This window comes from Dipodomys spectabilis, unplaced genomic scaffold (assembly GCF_019054845.1).
Source record: "Dipodomys spectabilis isolate Male_0828 unplaced genomic scaffold, ASM1905484v1 ptg000085l, whole genome shotgun sequence".
Taxonomy (NCBI): domain Eukaryota; kingdom Metazoa; phylum Chordata; class Mammalia; order Rodentia; family Heteromyidae; genus Dipodomys; species Dipodomys spectabilis.
In genome coordinates, this window is record NW_024870762.1 from 7,568,070 (window position 1) to 7,589,544 (window position 21,475).

General features: G+C 43.5%; 2 protein-coding genes across 2 annotated transcripts; both read left to right on the top strand.

Moving 5' to 3' along the window:
• The first annotated feature begins 3,491 nt into the window (after positions 1 to 3,491).
• Positions 3,492 to 4,436, top strand: LOC122111461 (olfactory receptor 2W1-like). Its single transcript, XM_042684302.1, has one exon. The coding sequence runs from the start codon at positions 3,492 to 3,494 to the stop codon at positions 4,434 to 4,436; it is 945 nt and encodes a 314-aa protein (XP_042540236.1).
• A 13,072-nt stretch (positions 4,437 to 17,508) lies between these two features.
• On the top strand, positions 17,509 to 20,832 carry Znf311 (zinc finger protein 311). Its single transcript, XM_042683953.1, is given in 4 exon segments — positions 17,509 to 17,527; positions 17,978 to 18,082; positions 19,293 to 19,811; positions 19,814 to 20,832. Coding segments are annotated over 4 exon segments (1,662 nt in total).
• The last annotated feature ends 643 nt before the right edge of the window (positions 20,833 to 21,475 follow it).

Genomic DNA, 21,475 nt, shown 5'->3' on the forward strand with positions numbered 1-21,475 from the left:
GGACTTTTCCATGAAAACTTCTCTTGTACAGGGCAGAAGTCTGTAATCGTGCCTTCTGAGGTCTATTTCAACTTTTAAATTTATTGTTTTCTTTGTTTGATTGGTTTTTTTGTCGGTTGTGGGGCTTGAACTCTGGGCCTGGGTCCTGTCCCTCAGCTCTTCAGCTCTTCAGCTCAAGGCTAGTGCTGTACCACTTGAGCCACAGCATCACTTCCAGTTTTCTGGTAATTTATTAGAGATGAGTCTCACAGACTTTGCTGCCCAGGCTGGCTTTGAACCGCAGTCCCCAGATCTCAGCCCCCTGAGTTGCTAGGATTACAGGCATGAGCCACCAGTGCCCAGCTGGTCTTTGTTTTTTTGCCAGTCCTGGGGCTTGAATTCTGGGCCTGGGCACTGTTGCTGAGCTCTGTGTTTGCTCAAGCCTAGCACTCTACCACTTGAGCTACAGTACCACTTCCAGCTTTTTCTGAGTAATAGTTTATTGGAGATTCTTCTGAGTCTCATGGATTTTCCTGCCCTGGCTGGTTTTGAAACTTGACCCTTGGATCTCAGCTTCCTGAGCAGCTAGCATTACAGGCCACTGGCACCCAGCTAAATGTGTCGATTTTAATTTGGAACACTCTCTCAACTTTAAGAGATCACAGATGCCCAATGTAATATAAAATCAAAATCTTTAAACCATTTTCTGAGTTTATTGTGAATCTGAATCTGTAATATGCTTGTCCATATTTTTTTTCTTTTTTTTTTTTTTTTGCTTATGTGGTGCTGAGGAACCGAACCCAGGGCCTCAGGCATGCAAAGCAAGAGCTCTACCACTGAGCCACCTTCCCAGCCCGCTTGTCCATATTTTTGCATATATAATGTTGCTTGTTGATTTAAGAAGCCATAGCCAAGGTGTGGTGGCTCATACCTGTTATCACAACTACTTAGAGGCAGAAGTAGGAGGATTGAATTCCAGGGCCAAAACTGAGCAAAAATTTGAAAACCCATGTGAAAAACCATCACAGCAAAAAAGGAGGGTCAGGGCCATGGTCAAGTGGCAGAGTACATGACCAAGTCAAACTATAGCATCATAAAATGGGGGGGGGCACACGGGGGGGGGGGGCGGGGGGGCGGGGAAGCCAGGCACCGGTAGCTCACACCTGTAATCCTAGCTAGTCAGGAGGCTGAGATCTGAGGATCGCATTTCAAAGCCAGCCCAGGCAGGAAAGTCCATGAGATTCTTTTTTTCTTTTTGGCCGGTCATGGGGCCTGAACTCGGCCTGGGCGCTGTGCCTCAGCTCTTCAGTTCAAGGCTAGCACTCTACCACTTGAGCCACAGTGCCACTTCCAGCTTTTTCTGCTTATGTTTTACAAAGGAATCAAACCCAGGGCCTCATGCATACAAGGCAAGCACTCTACCACTGATCCACCTTCCAATCCTCACCGCCCCCCCCCCCCACCTCCTATGAGACTCGTATCACCAATTAACCACCAGAAATCAGAAGTGGTGCTATGGTTCAGGTGGTAGAGTGCTCACCTTGAGCTGAAGAGCTCAGGGACATCACCCAGACCCAGACTTCAAGCCCCACAACCGACTAAAAAAATAAAAATAAAAATAGCATTCATCCAATCCTATAATCCTAGTTCCTCAGAAGACTGAGATCCTGTGGATTATAATTTGAAGTCAGTTTAGACAGAAAAAGTCAAGAGTCTGTCTTTAAACCCTTAAAGATGTGGGCTGAAGTAGGCTGATGTAGACTGGCTCAAATACTGCATCACTGGCTGAAGAAGTCAATGCCTCTGAGTTCAAAGAACATTGGCCTTGGGTAAAATAAGCTTAGGGGCAGTGATCAGGCCCTACAATTCAACCCTGCAATTAGCATACACACGCATACAGCGAGAGACAGAGACAGAGACAGACAGAGAGAGAGAGAGAGAGAGAGAGAGAGAGATTCTTGATAAGCTTCACACAATCATGGTGAAATCAGTATAATACCAGAAAGGAAAAGGGACATATAGAATAATAATGGTTGAGTGGAGGGTAGATAGAGTTTCTCTCTTTAAAATTAAATATAAACTCAAGTGCTTCCACAAATATTGACGTTCTCAATCTCCTATTGAAGAAAGGAAAATTCTTGTATTTATTTTATATAATAAAAACTTGATATTCAGACAGCTGAAATTACTTCCTAGGACAGGAAGTTTCCAAGCAGTGGAGCTGAGATTTGATACCAGGTACATGGAGTCAAGAATCTGTGCACTTAAGTATTGTACTGGACTTAAAAGATACATTACTGTGTGAGCACTCAATACTCCTTTGTTAAATTAAGTTTACGACCTCAAACTAAGAAACACTATAAACATACCTCACGTGAATGACCAGTGAAATTCTTTATCATTACAATATTTTCAAATTCTAACTCCCCTTTATTGAAAACTGATTTAAGAAAATGCATTTTGCTATATACTGCCAAAAATGAAGTCATTATTCCATTCACTTACAGTTAATGTAAATATAGGGTAGATCAGAAGTTCATGCACAAGAATCTGGCAGCAGAAAAAAATCTTAAGTTAATTCAGTTATTAAATGTTCCAATCTATTTAATTATGTGATATAATATTCAGGAAAAAAGCAGTTATTTGGTGAGACTTTGGGAGTCAAAATATTATGATGATTTTATATGAAAATATTCCAAAGCAACAAGAAGATACACTCATATAATTCCTAAATTCCAGAAGATGAACAATTCAGGGTTTATTAACTATTTTTTAATTAAATTACCTGCTTGGAAGCCAGGCACCAGTGGCTCAGGTCTGTAATCCTAGTTACTCAGGAGGTTTGATCTAAGAATCATGGTTCAAAGCCAGCCTGGACAGGAGAGGCCCTGAGACTCTTATCTCCAATAAACCACTAGAAAACTGGAAGTGGTGCTGTGGCTCACTCCATAGAGCTCAAGCCCCACAACCGACAAAAACAAAAACAAAAAAAATCTGCCTGGCATTCTGCAGAATGGCCAAGTGTATAAAAGTATATAAGTATATAGAAGTACATAAGTATATAGAAGTATGTAAGGATATAGAAGTATATAAATATATAGAAGCCCACAGTGTTTGTTGCCCTGGGCCCTCTCTTAAAATTATATACTTGGTTTCATCTTATTTTAGAAGTACAGAACCACGAGTGGCAACGCATATTAACCCTTCTCAATGATTCATAATATACTCTGGATGAGTTTACCATCATATTTTAGAGCCAGGGGGCTGGGAAGGTGGCTCAGTAGTAGAACACTTGCCTTGCATATTTTAGAGCCACTTTGGATATGAGTAGACACAGAGACACTATAAGCACTGAACACCAAGCAAATGTTCCTAAGAGAGATGACTCAGAAAACATATGCAAATAGTAAGTTTGGCATAGTCATGACAATGTCAGCACCACACAGTTCTAAGGCAGACTGACACTAGGTTTGGTAACCATGACATTATCTCCTAGCATATCATAAAGGGCCATGGAAACAACCAACGGAAGTTCCAGAACAGGCTTCATCCTTCTGGGGTTTTCTGATCGACCTCACCTGGAGCGCATCATCTCCGTGGCTGTCTTCATCTTCTATGTGGTGACTCTGGTAGGAAACACAGCCATCATCCTGGTGTCTTATCTAGACATCCAGCTCCACACCCCCATGTATTTCTTCTTGTCTAATTTGTCTGCTGTGGACCTCTGTTATACCACTAGCATCATCCCCCAGATGCTGGTAAATCTGTGGGGCCCAACAAAATCTATCTCATACGGAGGCTGTGCACTCCAGTTCTTCTTCGCCCTTGACCTGGGAGCCACAGAATGTCTTCTCTTGGCTGTGATGGCCTATGACCGCTATGCTGCTGTGTGCCAGCCTCTGCACTACATGGTCATCATGCACCCTGGGCTTTGCCACAGGATGGTGCTGATCTCCTGGTTGGGGGGTTTGGGAAGTGCCCTAATTCTTTGCTCCTTGACATTGAAGTTGCCAAGATGTGGTAACCACGTAGTGGATAATTTTTTCTGTGAGATGCCAGCATTGATCAAGATGGCTTGTGTCCATTCAAGAGTCATTGAGGTTTTCGTCTTTACTCTTGGAGTTATATTTCTTCTAGTACCTCTGTCACTGATTCTCATCTCCTATGGAGTCATCACTCAAGCTGTAATGAGGATCAAGTCAGCCAGCAGGTGGAGAAAGGTCCTGAACACCTGTGGCTCCCACCTCACAGTAGTGACTCTGTTCTATGGGACACTTATTTATATGTACATGAGGCCACAGAAAAGCACGTCCCAAGATGAAGGGAAGTTCTTCACTCTCTTTTACACAATTGTCACACCCAGCCTGAACCCTCTGATCTATACTTTAAGAAACAAAGATGTAAAAAGTGCTCTGAGCAGAGTACTGGGAATGGACAAAAGTTCCTCAAAAGTGTGAAGCAAATGGAAATCTCCTGCCAAAGTGTAGGGAAACTAAAGAAATAATGGCCTTCCACAAGAGAATCTGCACCGATTATCTTAATTTATCAGCAATTTACCAAGATTTTATTAAACTTTTAATAAATGAGAAGTACCAGGAACTGTGAGGCAGGTAGAGATTCATGATAATATACAATTCCTAGACATCAAAAACTAGTCAAACATCACTGTCAAATATGTAGCTACAAAATATGGTAGGTACAGAACCATAGATCTACAAAGTGTAACTTCTTTTTTCCCCATGCATTTTTATTTCCCTTGCTGATATGAGAATGTGGAGAGCATCTAGCTTTGGCAATGCACGTGGGAACAATATGAAAAGCTTCCTTGTTACTGTGGGGCACCCTGACGGCTGACATTCTGGGTCTCAATTCTCCAGAAGGCAATTGTGGCCCATGGTTCTCCTTTATCACTATTAGCATTCAATTCATCAGCCCTCACTTAGACAGTAGAACTTAATAAAACATAGTGTTTCTATTTGGGGCTTCCCCCCCCCCTTCCTGAATGTTCTCCAAATTTCTGATTCCAAAAGTGAGTTTATCAGTTTGCACAGCTGTTTCCATTGCTGCCTTTTATTCTTATGGACGCAAGGCGGCGCTGTTGGAAAAAATAAACAGTAGAAATGATTGTTCCAGATCTGCACAGGCCATGATGGTCCCAGAAGACTTTCCCTCCCTTGCCGTGGCAATTCTCTCTCAGTGGTCCTGGCGAACCTGAAGTAACACTGGCCCTAGTTTTCAGGTCTTCGGATCTGAAAACCAGTCCTTTCTGTCAGAATGCTTGCAATCTAGGGACTGGCGGAATTGCTCCAATAGGGAGGTTCTTGCGGCCGTGACCACATTGCCCCTCTGCCTCCTAGAGATTCCCACATTGTTTTCATCCAACAGGAAACAAAAGCAAAGCAAAAGGTGTGGAGGGCGCACCGACTGCGCATTCTCCTTCCCAAGACTAAAGGACACCTTTTCCCAGACTTCTGTATAGTGACCAATACGACCTTCGGATTCTTTTCTCTGGGACAGGGAGGAGAGAGCTAGGAAGACTAAAATAGCTTGTGAATGAATGACTGAGCATTGAAATAAGAGGCGCCCTGATCACTGACATTCTGGATTTCCATTCTCCAACCTCCCCTCTCCACACGCCCCTTGACACTGAAACATCTGGGCTGCAGGACAAGTTGTAGCCCGAAGACCCCATTTATCTCCAGCGTCTTCTCTCGGAATGCCCTTTTCTGATGTCGTTAGCCTTACAATCACTTCCTTGGGTGAAGAAGCATTAGTAAATGGGAGAGGGCCGACTGCAATCCCAACCTTTCCTGAATGACTTCCCAGGATCCTTCGGGGAGGAAAAGAAACAGGACAGGAGTCAATGTGGCAGCGCAGTAACAGCCACCATGACAGAACATAGCATTGTCCTTTGGTCCTCCAAAGTTCTTGAACCTTCTGAAAGGCTAGAGACTACTCTGGGGCATCAGGAATTAGTGAGCCTGATGCAGTGAGGCAGTATTTTCCCTGTAGAAATACTTTCCAAAGCACTCTAGTGCCTGAATTGCTGAAGGAGCCACACCTCTTGCTCCTAGTCTTAAATATTTTGAAATTAGCTCAATAATCAACCATTGCTAAACATGCGGGCAAAATGGATGTCTACATCACTGTTGACTGACCTGATGATGCTTAAGTTCGAGTTGTTTGGACTCTATGAAGCTTGAGACGGTGGGACTAAGACAACTGTTTATGTGATGTTTGTGGATTTTGAAAATGTTCACAGCTTCCCTCTGTTCCCTAGCAACAAGTGAGTTAGAGATTACTGTGTAGACCAACTGTGTCTCGTATTCATGATTACAACCATGGTTGATACCTTGTTTCCTGCACATACCTACAGTAACCTTTCCTGTACTGAACTAAATAAATAGGCTTGCTTCCAGGAGCCCAGGGTTCAAGAGCTGGTGAGCCTTGTACCCCATAGTCCCCACTTGCTTAACTCCTTGTCTGTTATGTGTCTTCAGCTCCAATATCCAGACATGCTGTATCAGGTTGCTGGTAGCAACTGTCAGTCCTTGGGAAATCTGAGATTAGAGGCAGCCCCTCTTTCCAATTCCACCTAGCTCACTTCCTAAGAATTCTGGAGTGAGATCCACTTCTTAAAAAATGATGAGAAGCCACTGGAGAAATTTAAGGGCCATTATTTGACTTGCACTTCTTTTTATTATTAGCTTACACTACACAGAGGGGAATTCCATTGTTCCATCTCTACACATCTATGTGTTCTGATCAATATGTCCCATTCACAATGTTCCACCCTTTTATCCAAAACAAGTTCAAATGGTTTCTTTATTCAACTTCCCTAGTTATGAACCTGACTTGCATTTTAAATACTACTATAGGCTCCTCTGAGTGTGTGTCTAGCGTCTACCCCATGGGAAGGCAATAATGACAAGACCTATATGGTAAGGAACAGATTCACAATAAATGTTAGCACTGACATCACTCACTGATAGTCTCGATAAAAGGATGCAGACTCTCAGGTGAGGTGGTGGTATATATGCAGATATTTATTTTTCTCCCTCCCCGATATTCCTTCAGATGCCCGGCCAAATACAGAAATTCAGCACATGTGGCTTATTCACAATAAACATTCTGTGGCCACAGAGGTAAGATCAAAGCATTATTTGGACTTAGAATAATCCACCAATGACAAAGTTCCCTGATTGCATGTTTATATTCTGTATATACCCTGAGATCATACACACAGTAAATAATTTCCATAAATAAAGCACTGAGATAATACAATAAATAAATACCATAAAGCACTGTATATTAGAAGTTATTAAGGGCTCTGGGGCAAAGTAAGGTAAGTGTAAGTAAGAACACGCAGAGGACAAAGACACAATGGTAAATAATGTTACATTCCCACAGAGCAAGCATTCATTGGCATCAACACTGAGCAGAGGTAGATGGGGAGGAGGCTAGGAAAAAACAGTGGACTCTGTGGTTTGTTACTTTCTTACTGGGGGGATTTCTCCTCACTGTGCTTTACTTCTCTTATGCCCATTAGTTAAGGTCCGAGCTCACTCGGAAAGCTTTCCCACACTTTTCTTTTTGTCGGTCCTGGGGCTAAACTCTGGGTCTGGGTGCTGCCCTTCAGCTCTTCAGCTCAAGGCTAGCGATCTACCACTTGAGCACTGGCTTTGAACTGTGATCCTCTGATCTCAGCCTCCTGAGTAGCTAGGATTACAGGTGTGAGCCACCGGTGCCCAGCTTCCCACACTTTTCACACGTGTATGGTCTCTCCCCTGTGTGAAGTCCTGAGCTTTGTACATTAAGTCCTGAGCTTTGATGAAATGTCTTCCCACATCTACTACATCCAAAGGGTTTTCATATGGACTTTGTTGTGAGGCATCAGACCTGAGTTGTAACTGTGGTTTTCTCACACTGCTAGCATTCATAGGGCTTCCCCCCCATGTGGATTTGTCTGTGCTTCATCAGGTCTGACTTCCCTACAAAGATTTTCCCACGCTGGCTACAACTATATGGCTTCTCCCAGGTGTGAATTATTTTGTTTGGTAAGGTCAGAGCTGCAGCTGCAAGCCTTTTCACACTGCGTGCACTGGTAGGGCTTTTTTTTTTTTGGGTCCGGTCATGGGGCCTGAACTCTGGGCCTGGGCGCTCTCCCTCAGCTCTTCAGCTCAAGGCTAGCGCTCTACCACTTGAGCCACAGCGCCACTTCCGGCTTTTTTTCTTTTTGCTTATGTGGTGCTGAGGAATCGAACCCAGGGCCTCTGGCATGCAAGGTATGCGCTCTACCACTGAGCCACCTTCCCAGCCCCTGGTAGGGCTTTTCTCCTGTGTGAATTCTCTTGTGTTTGGTGAGATTTGAATTCCTGATATGGTTTATCTCTGCTGTGTTTTTGTTTGTTTGTGGGTCGTGGATCCTGAACTCTGGGCCTGGGCGCCATCTCTCAGCAATTCAGCTTTGAGCCACAGCACCACTTGTAGCTTTTTCTGTTTATGTGGCACTAAGGAATCAATCCGAGAGTCTCATGCATGCGAGGCAAGCACTCTACCACTGAGCCAGCCCATCTCTGGAGTGGAGTTTTTTTATGCTGGGTCAGGGCAGAGCTCTGGCTGAAGGCCTTCCCACACTCTTCACAGCTTCTCTCCTCCATGATTCTTTTCTGCAGGACGAGAGGGTTGATGTCACCCTGGGGGCTTTCCCAAATTCAGCATTTTCACAAGGCCTCTCCTGACATTCATTTCCTCATGAGGAACAAGGCCTGACTGCCAACACTGTACATGTTCACAGCCCATGCTGCCTTCACAAACACTGTGCCCAGTAGGAATTCTCTTGTACATTACATCACCTGAGCTCATGCTTGACCTTTCCCTTAAATCTTGACCCTTTAGTCCTGGCATGTCCCTCAGAATTTCTTTCTCTTTGTCATTTGCCTCCATAGAATGTGTATTCTTATTTTTTAATGATTCTTCTGGTACTTTTCAAGATGACCCAGCTTGCTACCTCATTTCCAAAAGTCATTTCAATTGATGGCTCACCCCTTGTCTTCATCCTAAGAAAGGAACAAGAATATAAAAGAAAAAGAATAAAAGGAAAGGGAGAAAAGGGGGGGGGGACACTTTACTGAAGTTGGGGGAGGGGAGGGAAGATGCTGACAATGTGGAGGAAGAACACTGAGCTGGGAGTGGATTTTTCTAAGCCTAGCCAGACACTGGTGGCTCATGCCTGTAATCCTAACTACTCAGGAGGCTGAGATCTGAGGATCAAGTGGTGAAACCAACCCAGAAAAGGAAAGTCCATGAGACTCTTATCTCCAATTAACCACCAGAAAACCAGAAGTGGACCTAAATAAACTAAATGAAGCTAAAAGAATAGATTGTATCTCCAAAGATCCCATTAGAGAGCTCAACAATATCTAATGCTAACATGTACTCCTACTGATTCAGACATAGGTGTCCTGGGATGGCATTCAAGGAGATACTTTCTAGTAAATCGGTAGACCTTTTGAAAAGGATACTGGATAACAGCAATAAAGATCTCATTGCACAAGTTGACCATTGCTACCCTTGTGGAAAGTCTAAGGGTGGTGGGGTAAGAGTATGAAAAAACAATGATTATAACTAAAGTGGTAAAAAATAAAATGAGCTGGGATACAAAGGACTCGTATGCTTTTGAGTGATTGCAGATTGTGGTTAATTATCTTTCTAAAAATTGCAAGTTCAATATTATTACCTAAGAATGATTTATACATTGTGTCCTTATACTAGCAAGATAAAGAAGGAAGGCATGAGGTAGAAACTTCCATTCGAATCTTTATGCTCACCTGCACAGGAGCTTCCAAGAATCTCAGTTGCTTGTGGATCAGGAACATAGGACTCCCAAACCTGCTCCAGCTGGGAGATCATAGCAGGTTTTGAAAACTGGAATGTTCCTTGTAAGGAAGGTAAGAGGATGCAATTTCCCAAAGACTAAAACTACTACAGATCGTAGCTCTAAACATATCATCAGTAAGAAGTCAATAAATCAGCCTCTCAAAACAACAACAAATTCATGACATATCACAGGGAACCAAATCAGGGAACTAACTTTCTATCTCCGAAAGATACATTTTTAACAAGGCTTGTCTGTTTTTTTCTAATTAAGGTAATCATTTCTGATGGATTAAAAAAGTAAAGCAAAACCAAAGTGGGTGAGGGAAGCCCTTACCTAATGGAAGTAAATTCTCATAATTCTCAAGCATCACATTCCTATAGAGATCCCTCTGAGCTGGAATCAGACACATCCATTCCTTCTGGGTGAAATACACAGCTATGTCTTGAAACGTCACCAGCTCCTGAAATAATAAAGACTTGTTATCCTGGAATCATCTCATAGTGACTTCAATAAAAGAAACAAGGAGCTGCACACTGGTGGCTCCCTCACCTACAATCCTAAGGTCTCAGGAGGCGGAGATCTGTGGATCGAGAATCAAAGCAAGCTCTGAGGAAAAAAAGGCCATGAGACTATTAACTCCAATTAACTACCAAAAAGCTTGGAAGTGGAGCTGTGGCTCAAGTCGTAGTGCATGAAGCTTTAGCAAAAAAACTCAGAGACAGTGCCCATGCCCTGAATTCAAGCCACAGGACTAGCACAACAATAAATAAATAAACAGGGAGATCTGGCTAAAGTGTTACAACATTATTAAAGATTATGGAAAGGGTAGAGGGGAACAAACGGGAAAACTATAAGGACATTAGGGGATACGCTAAAAGAGTTAAATCATTAAATAAAACTAAAGACTAAACATATAAACCTTAGAGTGGATTATCAAACACCACCCTGAGGGTGTAAATTATAACTGGTTTTCTTCGGGAAAAAGTATCACTATCCAGGAAGAGAGACGAAAGCCAAGCTCACCAGGGAATGGCTGACCCATAGCGCCTCTTCCTGTGCTCTGCCTTCTTGGTGATTTTCACAAGCCAACACAGAGAGAGGCAGGGGAGGCAGATGCTGAGAGAGGAGAAAGTTATCAGTGTAGCCATTCTGGACCAGTTCTGCAAGGGATATTTCCCTTGAGTCTATTAATCTTTTCCCAATGTGTGCTGAAAACACAAACTATGGGGTTGGGGGTTTAGCCCAGCGGAAGGGCACCCGCCCGGCAGGCGCAAGGCCCTAGGTTCGGTCCTCAACCCTGGAAAAAAAAACACAAACTATAATCACATAAACTAGAACCATCTGCTGTCAGCTCAGCTTGCTTCCCTGGTGACACTTGCCCCATTTCCCAATCTGTTAACAAGCTAAAACCCTCCTATGTGTTGCTTTGGAATGTAGGTGGTTGTGTGTGAGCATTTACTCTGAAAAGTCAGTATGCTGTACACTTATAACTCAGAGCTTCCCTTCTAATGTTTTATTGCCATCTGGGATATACTTCTCCCTCTTCTGCCTCATGACCAACAACAACAAAAAAATAATGATCAGGAGAAAAAGAGAAAATACTTTGTGAATGGGAGCCCTGCCACATCAATTTTAAAACTCAAAGAATAGAGCAAAGAGAAAAGAATAGTGCAGAGTAAAGAAAGGTAAATCCAAATTTTAGGGCCGTAACGGGATTAAAAGTATAAATCTGGCCGGGCACCAGTGGCTCACGCCTGTAATCCTAGCTACTCAGGAGGCTGAGATCTGAGTATCACAGTTCAAAGCCAGGGGGGGAGGGGGGGAGAAAGTCCGTGACATTCTTAGCTCCAATTAACCACCAGAAAACTGGAAGTGGTGTTGTGGCTCAAGTGGTAGAGCACAAGCCTTGAGCTGAAGAACTCAGGGACAGAGCACAGGCCCAGAGTTCAAGCCCCACAACCAATCCAAAAACAAAAACATAAATACGGGACACCAGACTACCTGGGCTTTATTATCCCCAACTAACCAGCTGGGCCAACAGGAATAAGCATATTCCCTTCTCACAGAGTAAGGTTGCTACCTAAAGATTGGGATAATACTAGGAAATACTTGACTGCGTCGTTTGAGAATTACATCGGCCTGTTCTAAATAGACATACTCAAGTCAATTGTTTGCCAAGTAAAACTTTAATCATTTAATTTTCAAGGATGGTTTAAAGGAGGAGGGGCAAATGAAGAAGGGGGGGGAACAGAAGAAAAGAGGAAAGGAGCAAGGTGCCTGGCTGGAGGTACCACCCATATCCCATTCCACCTCACCTCTGCACCCCACGGCCCACCGAGCTCCCCACCAAGCCCACCTGCCCACCTGCCCACCTGCCCAGCGGCCTCAGCTCTTCAGCTTTGCCGCAGCATTTTCAGGTCCTGAGTTTTCAGGATTGAGGTCGAGGAAGCCAAAAGGTATCTCCAGCCTAGGTCCAAGAAGCCCTGACCCCTCCCACATCTGAGAGACCCGAGCCAACCAGCACCGAGGACCGCTGGGCGCTCCCTGGTTTCCATGGTAACGGGCTTCACGCACTTCTAGGATATGCAGATGATTCTTCTCTTTGGCCTTGCCCTATAGACCCTGAGAAACCGCTTGCTGTCTGAAATACACATAGTTCAGATTAATTTGGGGCTGTTACCACGTTTGGGGAAACAGATTGGCTTGAATAGAAAATAAAGAGGATGGAAACACTGGTTAACGTACAAGTATGTTTGGAGAAATCCTTAACAAGCCACTGGAATTAGCCCAAAACAAATAATGTAAGTAAATGTATCCTAATTAGACTAGATTATTAAAATGGTTTAAAGAAAGTGCTTTACAGAGGAATTTTAGCTTTCAAAATGTAGAAAAACTTGTTGAAATAGATAACTCACAATTTAACAACACCTAATAGATTGGTTGTTTTGATCAAAGAGCATTAATGGATAAAACCATCAGAGGTAAGGTTGATGGGGGGAAAAAAACAAAAAACATGTTTCCTGCTGCACAGAAAAGAAAAACGAAAGCCAATAGGTGGAACACATTCAGACCCACACAGTTGACCTAACCTATTCAAGAATTTAATAATTTAATTAAAATATTAATTCAATAATTTATTTATATTGGGCAGTTCAGATGCAGTTCGCATCTGAACTGGAGGGGGGGGAGAGAGAATGAGAGAGAGAACCAAACTAATGTGCAAATTAAATATTGAATAAAGAGAAAATATTTGTCACCTCGGGTTTTGCCCTGGCGAGTCTGTAGGAAAGCTTAGGGGATTAACTGAAACAAGGTGTTGGATTGTTGCTTTAAAATTCTGAAACAAGGAACACGGATACGTGCAGCGCGTTTGGCAAAACTGTGTTTTCAATCTGAGGGGTAAGATCATGTGGGAAAGTGGGAAGTGTATACGCTTCCCTGTCATAAAGGCCTCAACATTGGAGCAGGCTTAAAAATTCGCTAAGTGAATTTATTCCCTTTAATTCTTGAGGACATAGATTTAGCTCAAAACTGTCCATTCCTGGCCAGCCTTCCCTCCAGGGTAGTAAGAATCACTGTGACCACCTTCCTGCAAACCTGCATTCTTCCCACGCTCCCTGAACCCTGGCACAACCCCCTGGGAGCTGACCCTCCTCACCACCACCACCCCACCTCCCTACCCTCCACCACCCCCTACCCCCCACCACCTCCCACCACTCCCCACCGCCGCGCCCCAGTCTGGTGCGTAAGCAGAGAGTCGTGGCGGTTCCTAAAACGTCGCAGGAAGCGGCGGTTGGCGCACTCGGAAGTGGAGGTTCTTCTCATTTCTGTGCAAAGTCCCTGGGAGAAGGTGTGTGCGGCAGCCCGCGTGGGACTGCGTCTGCAGCTCGGGGTCGGGGGTAGGCAGGCGGCCCTGCGCTGCTACTTGGGTGGTGGGTGCAGGCGCCTGGCACCCCCTGGATCCCTCCTCCCTGGGGTCCCCCCTGTGGCTGGCGAGCGCCTCGCGGTGCTCTGGCTCGGCATTTGAAAAGGAGTCCCTTCCACTCTGGGCTTCTCTCTCCCATTGTACCCACCCCCTCCCATTCTTGCTTCCTGGGGTCCCCTGACCCTTTTCCTTCCGCATCCGTTCATAGATTGATTCGCTCCCACCGGTCTTAATCCAGTGTTGACTAAGGCAGACACACATGTTTGGGGCGAGCAAAAGCGATCAAGACAAACCCGTTTGGTGGTAGTAGAGATTGTAGTATAGTCATATTTACATCTTCCGTTTGTCTTTCTTGGGCTCCCTGATCTCCCATAGATGATTCTTCTGTTCCTCTGCGGAGCTTTTCGCTGTCGTCTCATGCCTCGTTTCTCCAATTGTGCAGAAAAACCAAAATGTGAAAGCACACCTGACGTGATGTTACTGATAAACCTCAAGTCCAGGTCCATGTTTGACGTATCAAGCCAAATAGCACCTTCCCTGTGGGTCAGCAAGGACCTTTTGTCTGGCGCCACCAATACGAGCAGCCCAGAGAGAGGCTGCCATCTACAGCAGGAGCCACACCGTTGCTTGTTTGATAGTTGGAGCTGAACAACAGGAACAAAGCAAGAGTGATCAAAGTGATCATCTTGTCACCTGGGTGAAAAGATGCAGCAGGAAGAGGAGAGTCTGTGACACATCACAAGAAGGAAGACAAAGTGAGTCCATGAATAAAAGTCGTGGAGTGATGGTGGGCCTGGACTTGAGCTCACTCCAGATACTGGTTTTCCTACTTGACTTGGTGATCGTTAAAGTTATATAGAGAGTAGTTGGGTAAGTATATCAGGTATGGAGCCCGATTTTCTCTCCATGTTCGGTATTTCTGGGAGGCATTTTCTGTGAATCAGGTAGAGTCCCTCATTCTCTCTCCCCTTTTGGCATTTCTGGAAGAAAATTAGGGTTGGTTGCACCTTCCAGTTAATCTCTTCACCATCAGGGAATTCACTCTGCATCTTGCAATAGGTCATGCTTTCAGAAGAGACTCCAAGGCTATCAAGCAAGCTACTTTGGATAGCCACAAATACCCAGCTACTGGAGGATAAAGGTGAGACATACAGATGTCAAGACAGCTGAGATTAGAAAAGGGACATAGAGGGCTCTTGAGGGTCAGAGAGAGAAAGAGGGAGAGAGAGATTACTTCTGGAAACGTTTTTGGAAACCCTTAAATTTTTAAATTATACAAGTACTTGAGAAAAATAAGACTAAATGGTAAAAGAGGGAACAAAGACTTTCCCATGAAGCACTGGGGAAAATGACAGAAGATGTACTAATGAGAGGCCAAGCTTTAGAAGTATTCTTGGTGGCATATGTGAAGAAGAAAGTGGTTAAGATTTGCATAAAAGTCATGGATAGAAGTGAGACCTAGCAGATGATATTTAGTAGTTGGGGAGTCAAAATCAGGAACAGGGACAGGCATGGCTCAGGTGGCAGAGCATTTGCCTGGCAAGAGTAAGTCCCTCAGTTCAAATGCCAGTATGGCCAGAAAGGCCCAGAAAAATCAGGCTTTTCTATCTTTTTGGTAGAAGACTAAGGACTCCCCAAAGTAGCCTTTTTTGTATATATTTCTAAGTATATAGCTGAGCCTTTCAGAAGAGAAATCTTGAAATTTCTACTATATAACAGATCAAATGAATATCAATGGGATAGAACAAATTTATTATAAATTTAGAAGTGGAAAATAAACTTGAGGACTCATTGTGTTTCATTTTTTTAAATATATCAATATACTTATGAATTGATTCTCCTCACCTTCATTTTCTTAACTCTTTGAAGTCTCCCATTTGCAAGTTCAGAAAGTCAGCAGTTACCTAACATACACATATATTAATCTCGTCCAAGAAAATACTTGTATATCATTTGAACAAATAGTTTCATGTGTCATTGTTTTACATGGAGCCTTTCTTTCAAGTTATTTGTAACTTGAGAGAGAACACAGACCTTTAATTTCTTTAGCTTAAAAATGACTATGAGGGGCTGGGAAGGTGGCTTAGTGGTAGAGTGCTTACCTTGCATGCATGAGGCCCTGGGTTCGATTCCTCAGCACCACATACGCAAAAAGAAAAAAGCCGGAAGTGGCGCTGTGGCTCAAGTGGTAGAGTGCTAGCCTTGAGCTGAAGAGCTGAGGGACAGTGCCTGGCCCAGAGTTCAGGCCCCACGACTGGACCCCCCCCCCCAAAAAAAAAAAGGAAAGAAAAAGAAAAATGACTATGAGTGCTGGGGATGGAGTTGCGTGCATATAATCCCAGGAAGAGAATTACTAGTTCAAAATCAACCAGGAATAGTAGCAAGTTCAAAGTGAGCCTCAGCTACATAATGAGACTCTGTCTGGAAAACAGTAATAATAATAATTAATGGTTAATAATAATAGAATCAGTTTATTTCTAACTTAAAGTTTTGGTTAAACTCAAATGGTAGTTTAAGGATCCTGAGGCACAAAGGTGACCCCAGAGTCTCACAGACCAATGACCTCAACATTGGGTTTTTTTTGATTGCTTGCTTGGTTGCTTGGTAACAGGGGTCTCAGTATCTAACCCATGATGGTCTTGAAGTTGCTATGTAGCGAAGACTGGCCTTGAACTCAAAATCCTCCTGCCTCAATCTCCCAATTGTCTGTAGAACTACAGGCATATGAAGCTTTGCCAAGCTTCCTCTCCCCAAGTCTTTTTGAGGGAATGATTTCTATATTCCAGTATAGGAAGAATGATTATCTTAAAACCAAGAGTCAAATTTGGATATTTTTTTTCTGAATGTGTTTGTAGATAGGTTATTATACAACAAAAACAGTCCAGAGAAAAACATTTCGTAAGAGAGAAGAGACTCATGCACTTACAGTTGGCATGGCTGACATGCCAGGGGTCTGATACTGAAAACGAAGATCAGAGAAGGAGTAGTGGATATTCTATAAGCAGTAGACTGAACCCATGGGTGAGAGCTGCAGATTCATCTGCATCTGTTAAAGAAGAGAGCAGTTCTCATTAATGGCATTCTAAACTGACTCCACTCACTTTTCTTTCCTCAGCTCTACAAATTCCTCCATATCCTGCCTTAACTAAGGATAGAAGTCAAGGAAAGCTGCCAGGAGCAGACATGTTGAACCAGGACCAAGTGAGCTGAGGCCCTTGCATTTCTCCTGAAAATATATTACTGCCTCCTAAATATGAGCTTATTTTTACTGCATTCTCTGGCTGTATCACTCCCAAATGTCCCTCTTGTGAGGCACATTTTATTGGATGACAAACTGCTTATGGAGAGTTTTATTTGTTGTTCATTTTCATTATCAAAATTCCAAATAGCCACCAAAGTGTAGAGGCCTTTCACCTCTGTAAGCCTACTCCTAAAGTACCTGCCCACTGCCTTTGTTTCCAGAGGAAGCTATGGGACTTTCTCCATAACAGCAGGAACATATTGTTTCAGGAATCTATGACATTTGAGGATGTAGCTGTGAACTTCACTAACAAGGAGTGGCAGAGTCTGGCCTACTCACAAAAGGATCTTTACAAAGATGTGATGTTGGAAATTTATGACAACATTGATATTCCTTGGTAAGGTCCTCCCTTGCACTTGGTTTAGAGCTTTCTCCCTTCCTTTTATTAAAAAAAAAAAAAAAAAGGCTATATTCCTGGTACACATGGGGTCTCCTATTGAAGGTCATAGCCCTCTTCATCATCAGGAACTTACCCAAAATTAGAGATTTGAGTTGCCCTTGTTATATAACCAAATAATTTTTTGAGTATCCTAGTTACTTTTTTCACCTTCTATTTTCCTTGGGTTCTTTCTTCCTCAACCCTCCAAATTTCTCTTAAATGATATATATTCAGCTCCTGGTTGGAATTGCTTTCTACCAACCTAAAACTTTCTGTACAGATATCCCATTTTCCTAAAAACAAGATGTGACTGTTCTTCTCGGCCTTCCTGAGTATGGCTTTTCTAAGAAAGTCCCTCAAACGTGTCCTTCTACCTGTTCCCAGATCCCAGAATAAACCCTCTTCTCTACCTAAGTGGACCCTCCCCTCCTGTCTTCATATGCAAATGAGAGACTGAAGGCATTAAGAGAGTTCTGTGTGGCCTACTCATTCTTTCTCCTTTTCTGCTATCAGGACTTCTGTTTCCTAAACCTCCTTTGATCTCCCATCTGGAGCAAAGACCCAAGCCTTGTAATCAGCATCCACAGGATGAGGAGTGCCTGAGCTGCACCTGTCCAGGTAAGCGACAGAGAAGCTTCCAGTGCCCAGCCATCTTTCATGGGACAGAATGATCATAGAATATATTTAGTGGTGGATCACCCATCCTGAATGTCCCAGGAAGGAAATCCACTAAGGAATACTTAGAGAAAAAGAATCCAGTAACAATTATTGTGGCATTATCTAATTCGTATCATATTTACCCTCAAAAACAAAATCTCAGAAAAGTCTGCTCCCCTCTGACAGCTCTATCACTCACCTGGATAGCCTACTTAGTAGGGAGAAATATTTGAAAAGTAATTAAAGTATTGAAAAATTTAAGATTCAACTTTAAGCATTTAAAATTCTATAAACTTCTCATTATTTCTGTAATTATTTATGCACACTATGCTCTGCACTCCGGGCTTCCCACTTCTTTCATATGGTCCTGCTAGCCCAGGCTAGACTCATGCTCACACTCCTCCTGGCCCAGCTTCCTGAGTGTTGAGATTAGAGGTGTGTGCCATCCTGTCCTGCTAACATGGACACATGTCAGTGCAGATTCAATGTCAGTGCAGTTTCCTTTCAAGCAGCCATTTTTGACTCTGTGTAGGCTATATTCCTTCCTCATCTTCTCCTCTTTCCCCCTCTTCTCCTCACCGCTCATGTCCCTCTCTTGAGCACTTAAAACTGAGAACTAGTGGTGACAGGATGTTACATGCCAAAGGGGGTGGGGGCAGAAAGGAAGGGAGGAAGAGTAAACAAATTCAATCACACAGTATTCAATATACATGATATGGAAAATGTGGAGGAGGGAAGGCAAAGGAAGCTTGACATTGTCCAAAAGAGAATTGTACATATTACCTGAATTATGAAATGGGTAACTCCTTTGTATAACGCCTTAATAATAATAAAATTATAGATAGATAGATAGATTTTTTGGGGGGAGGGTCAGTCCTGGGGCTTGAACTCTGGGCCTGGGTGCTGTCTCTCAGCTCTTCAGCTCAAGGCTAACACTCGACCACTTCAGCCACAGCACCACTTCCAGTTTTCTGGTGGTTTATTGGTGATAAGAGTCTCATGAACCATGATCCTCAGATCTCTGCCTCCTTAGCTAGCTAAGATTACAGGCATGAGCCACTGGCACCTGGCTTAAAATTATATTTTTTAAAGTCATTTACTCATCACACAATATTGTATCACTTCTCCCTTCTCACTTATTATGTGACGTTTTTTTCTTTTCTCATGTAAGTGTCAACTGACAAGCCATGGCCTGAGAAGGAGAAGACAAGTTTAGAACAAGAGATTTTTGAAAACCAAGAAGTCTGCTGCGTAAAACATGACAAAAATCTTCTTAACATTATTGCTGAAGATCTTGCAGCTAGAGGGGTGTGTATACAAGATGACCAGCTAGAGAATCGAGGGGATGTGCCCAGAAGAGAGAAATTGAGAAAAGAAAGAGAAGGCTCTGGGGAATTAACCTTCAAGAAACAAAAGAACAAGAAGGTACTTAGGCACAACTTCAATCCAAACTCTAAATGTATTCCATATGATGACATCCATACAGCCCAAAAATGTCATGAATGTACCCACTGTGTCAAAAACTTCAGCTGGCATTCAGAGCTAATCCTCCATGAAAGAACACATTCTGGTGAGAAACCTCACGTGTGTACAGAGTGTGGGAAAGCATTCAAGACCAGAAAGCAGTGTCCTATGCACCAGATAATCCACTCAGGGGAGAAACCCTTCGGCTGCACTCAGTGTGAGAAGGCCTTAACAGCAGGTCAGCTCTTTGTCGACATAAGAAAACCCACAGTGGGGAGAAGCCCCATGAGTGCCAGGATTGTGGGAAAGCCTTCAAGACCAGGAACCATCTCAGTATCCATCAGATGATCCACACTGGGAAGAAACCTTACACATGCAATGACTGCGGGAAGGCCTTCCAGTTCAAGCATGCCTTTACCATCCACAGCAGAATCCACATTGGAGAGAAGCCATATGAATGTGAGAAGTGTGGGAAGGATTTTAGTGGGAGTTCAGATCTCACCAAACACTCAAGAATCCACACCGGCGAGCAACCTTATGAGTGTAACCAATGTGGGAAAGCCTTCTGTCGGAGCTCAGACCTAAGCAAACACAAACGAATCCACTCTCAGGAGAAACACTTTGGGTGCCCTCAGTGTGGAAAAGCCTTCCGTACGAAGGCAGAGCTCAGCCGACATAGCAAGATCCACAGCAAAGAGAAACCTTACAAGTGTGAGCAGTGTGGGAAAGCCTTTCGCCATAACAGTAAGCGCAGGGCTCATGAGCGGAAACACACAGGGGAAAAGCGCTATCCATGTGGGGATTGTGGGAAAACATTCCAGGACCCCCACTGCCTTGCCATCCATCAAAGGATCCACACTGGAGAGAAACCTTATAAGTGCTTGGAGTGTAGCAAAGCTTTCAGCTGGAAGTCAAACTTGACCAATCATCGCAGAATCCACACTGGGGAAAAACCTTACAAATGTGAGGTGTGTGGAAAGGCCTTTCATCATAGTTCAGTGCTGAGGCAGCACCAAAGAATCCACACAGGCGAGAAGCCATACACCTGCGATGCGTGTGGCACTGCGTTCCGCCAGTGTTCAGCGCTCATTGGACATAAGCGAGTTCATACCGGAGAGAAACCTTACAAGTGTAAGGAGTGTGGAAAAGCTTTCAGAGTGAGCTCAAGTCTTAGTGTACATAAGAAAAGAAAACATGGAGTTCAGAGAACACATGAGCTTGATCAGAGTGGAAAATCTCTCCAGTGATCATTTCCCCAACCCTTCTCAGGAATCAGTGTTTTCACCACACATACCTGAGTGTAATATTCTTTCCATTTTTCCTTCTACGTTTTAGACTGGTCCCCCTTCATATATTAGATATTAAATGCTTTCTTGGCCCTGTCTTATTCAGCGAACACATTCACCCCAATAGTTTGCCAATCACTTGATAACAATAAATACTAGAGCTTCAGATGCCAATGGTAAGACCCAGTCTTCTGATACTTCTGCCTAGCTATAACTTGGTGAGTCGTGTGTGTGTGTGTGTGTAAAATTGGTGTGTCCCTCTTCAAATTAGATAACTTGCTAGAACAGCCTACACTATTTCAGTTCAAGACTACACTATTTCTATTCACCAGGTTTGCTTTGTTTTTGTGCTGGTCCCAGGGCTTGAACTCAGGGCCCAAGTGCTGTCCCTGAGCTTTTTGCTCAAGTCTTTAGTGCTCTAGCACTTGAGTCACAGCTCCATTGCCAGCTTTTTTGTTGTTAATTGGAGATAAGAGTCATGAACTTTCCTGCCCCAGCTGGTTTCAAACATCAATCCTCATATCTCAGCCTTCTGAACAGCTAGCATTACAGATGTCAGCCACCACTGCCTGAAGTTAATTTTAAGGATAATTCACATGGAAGA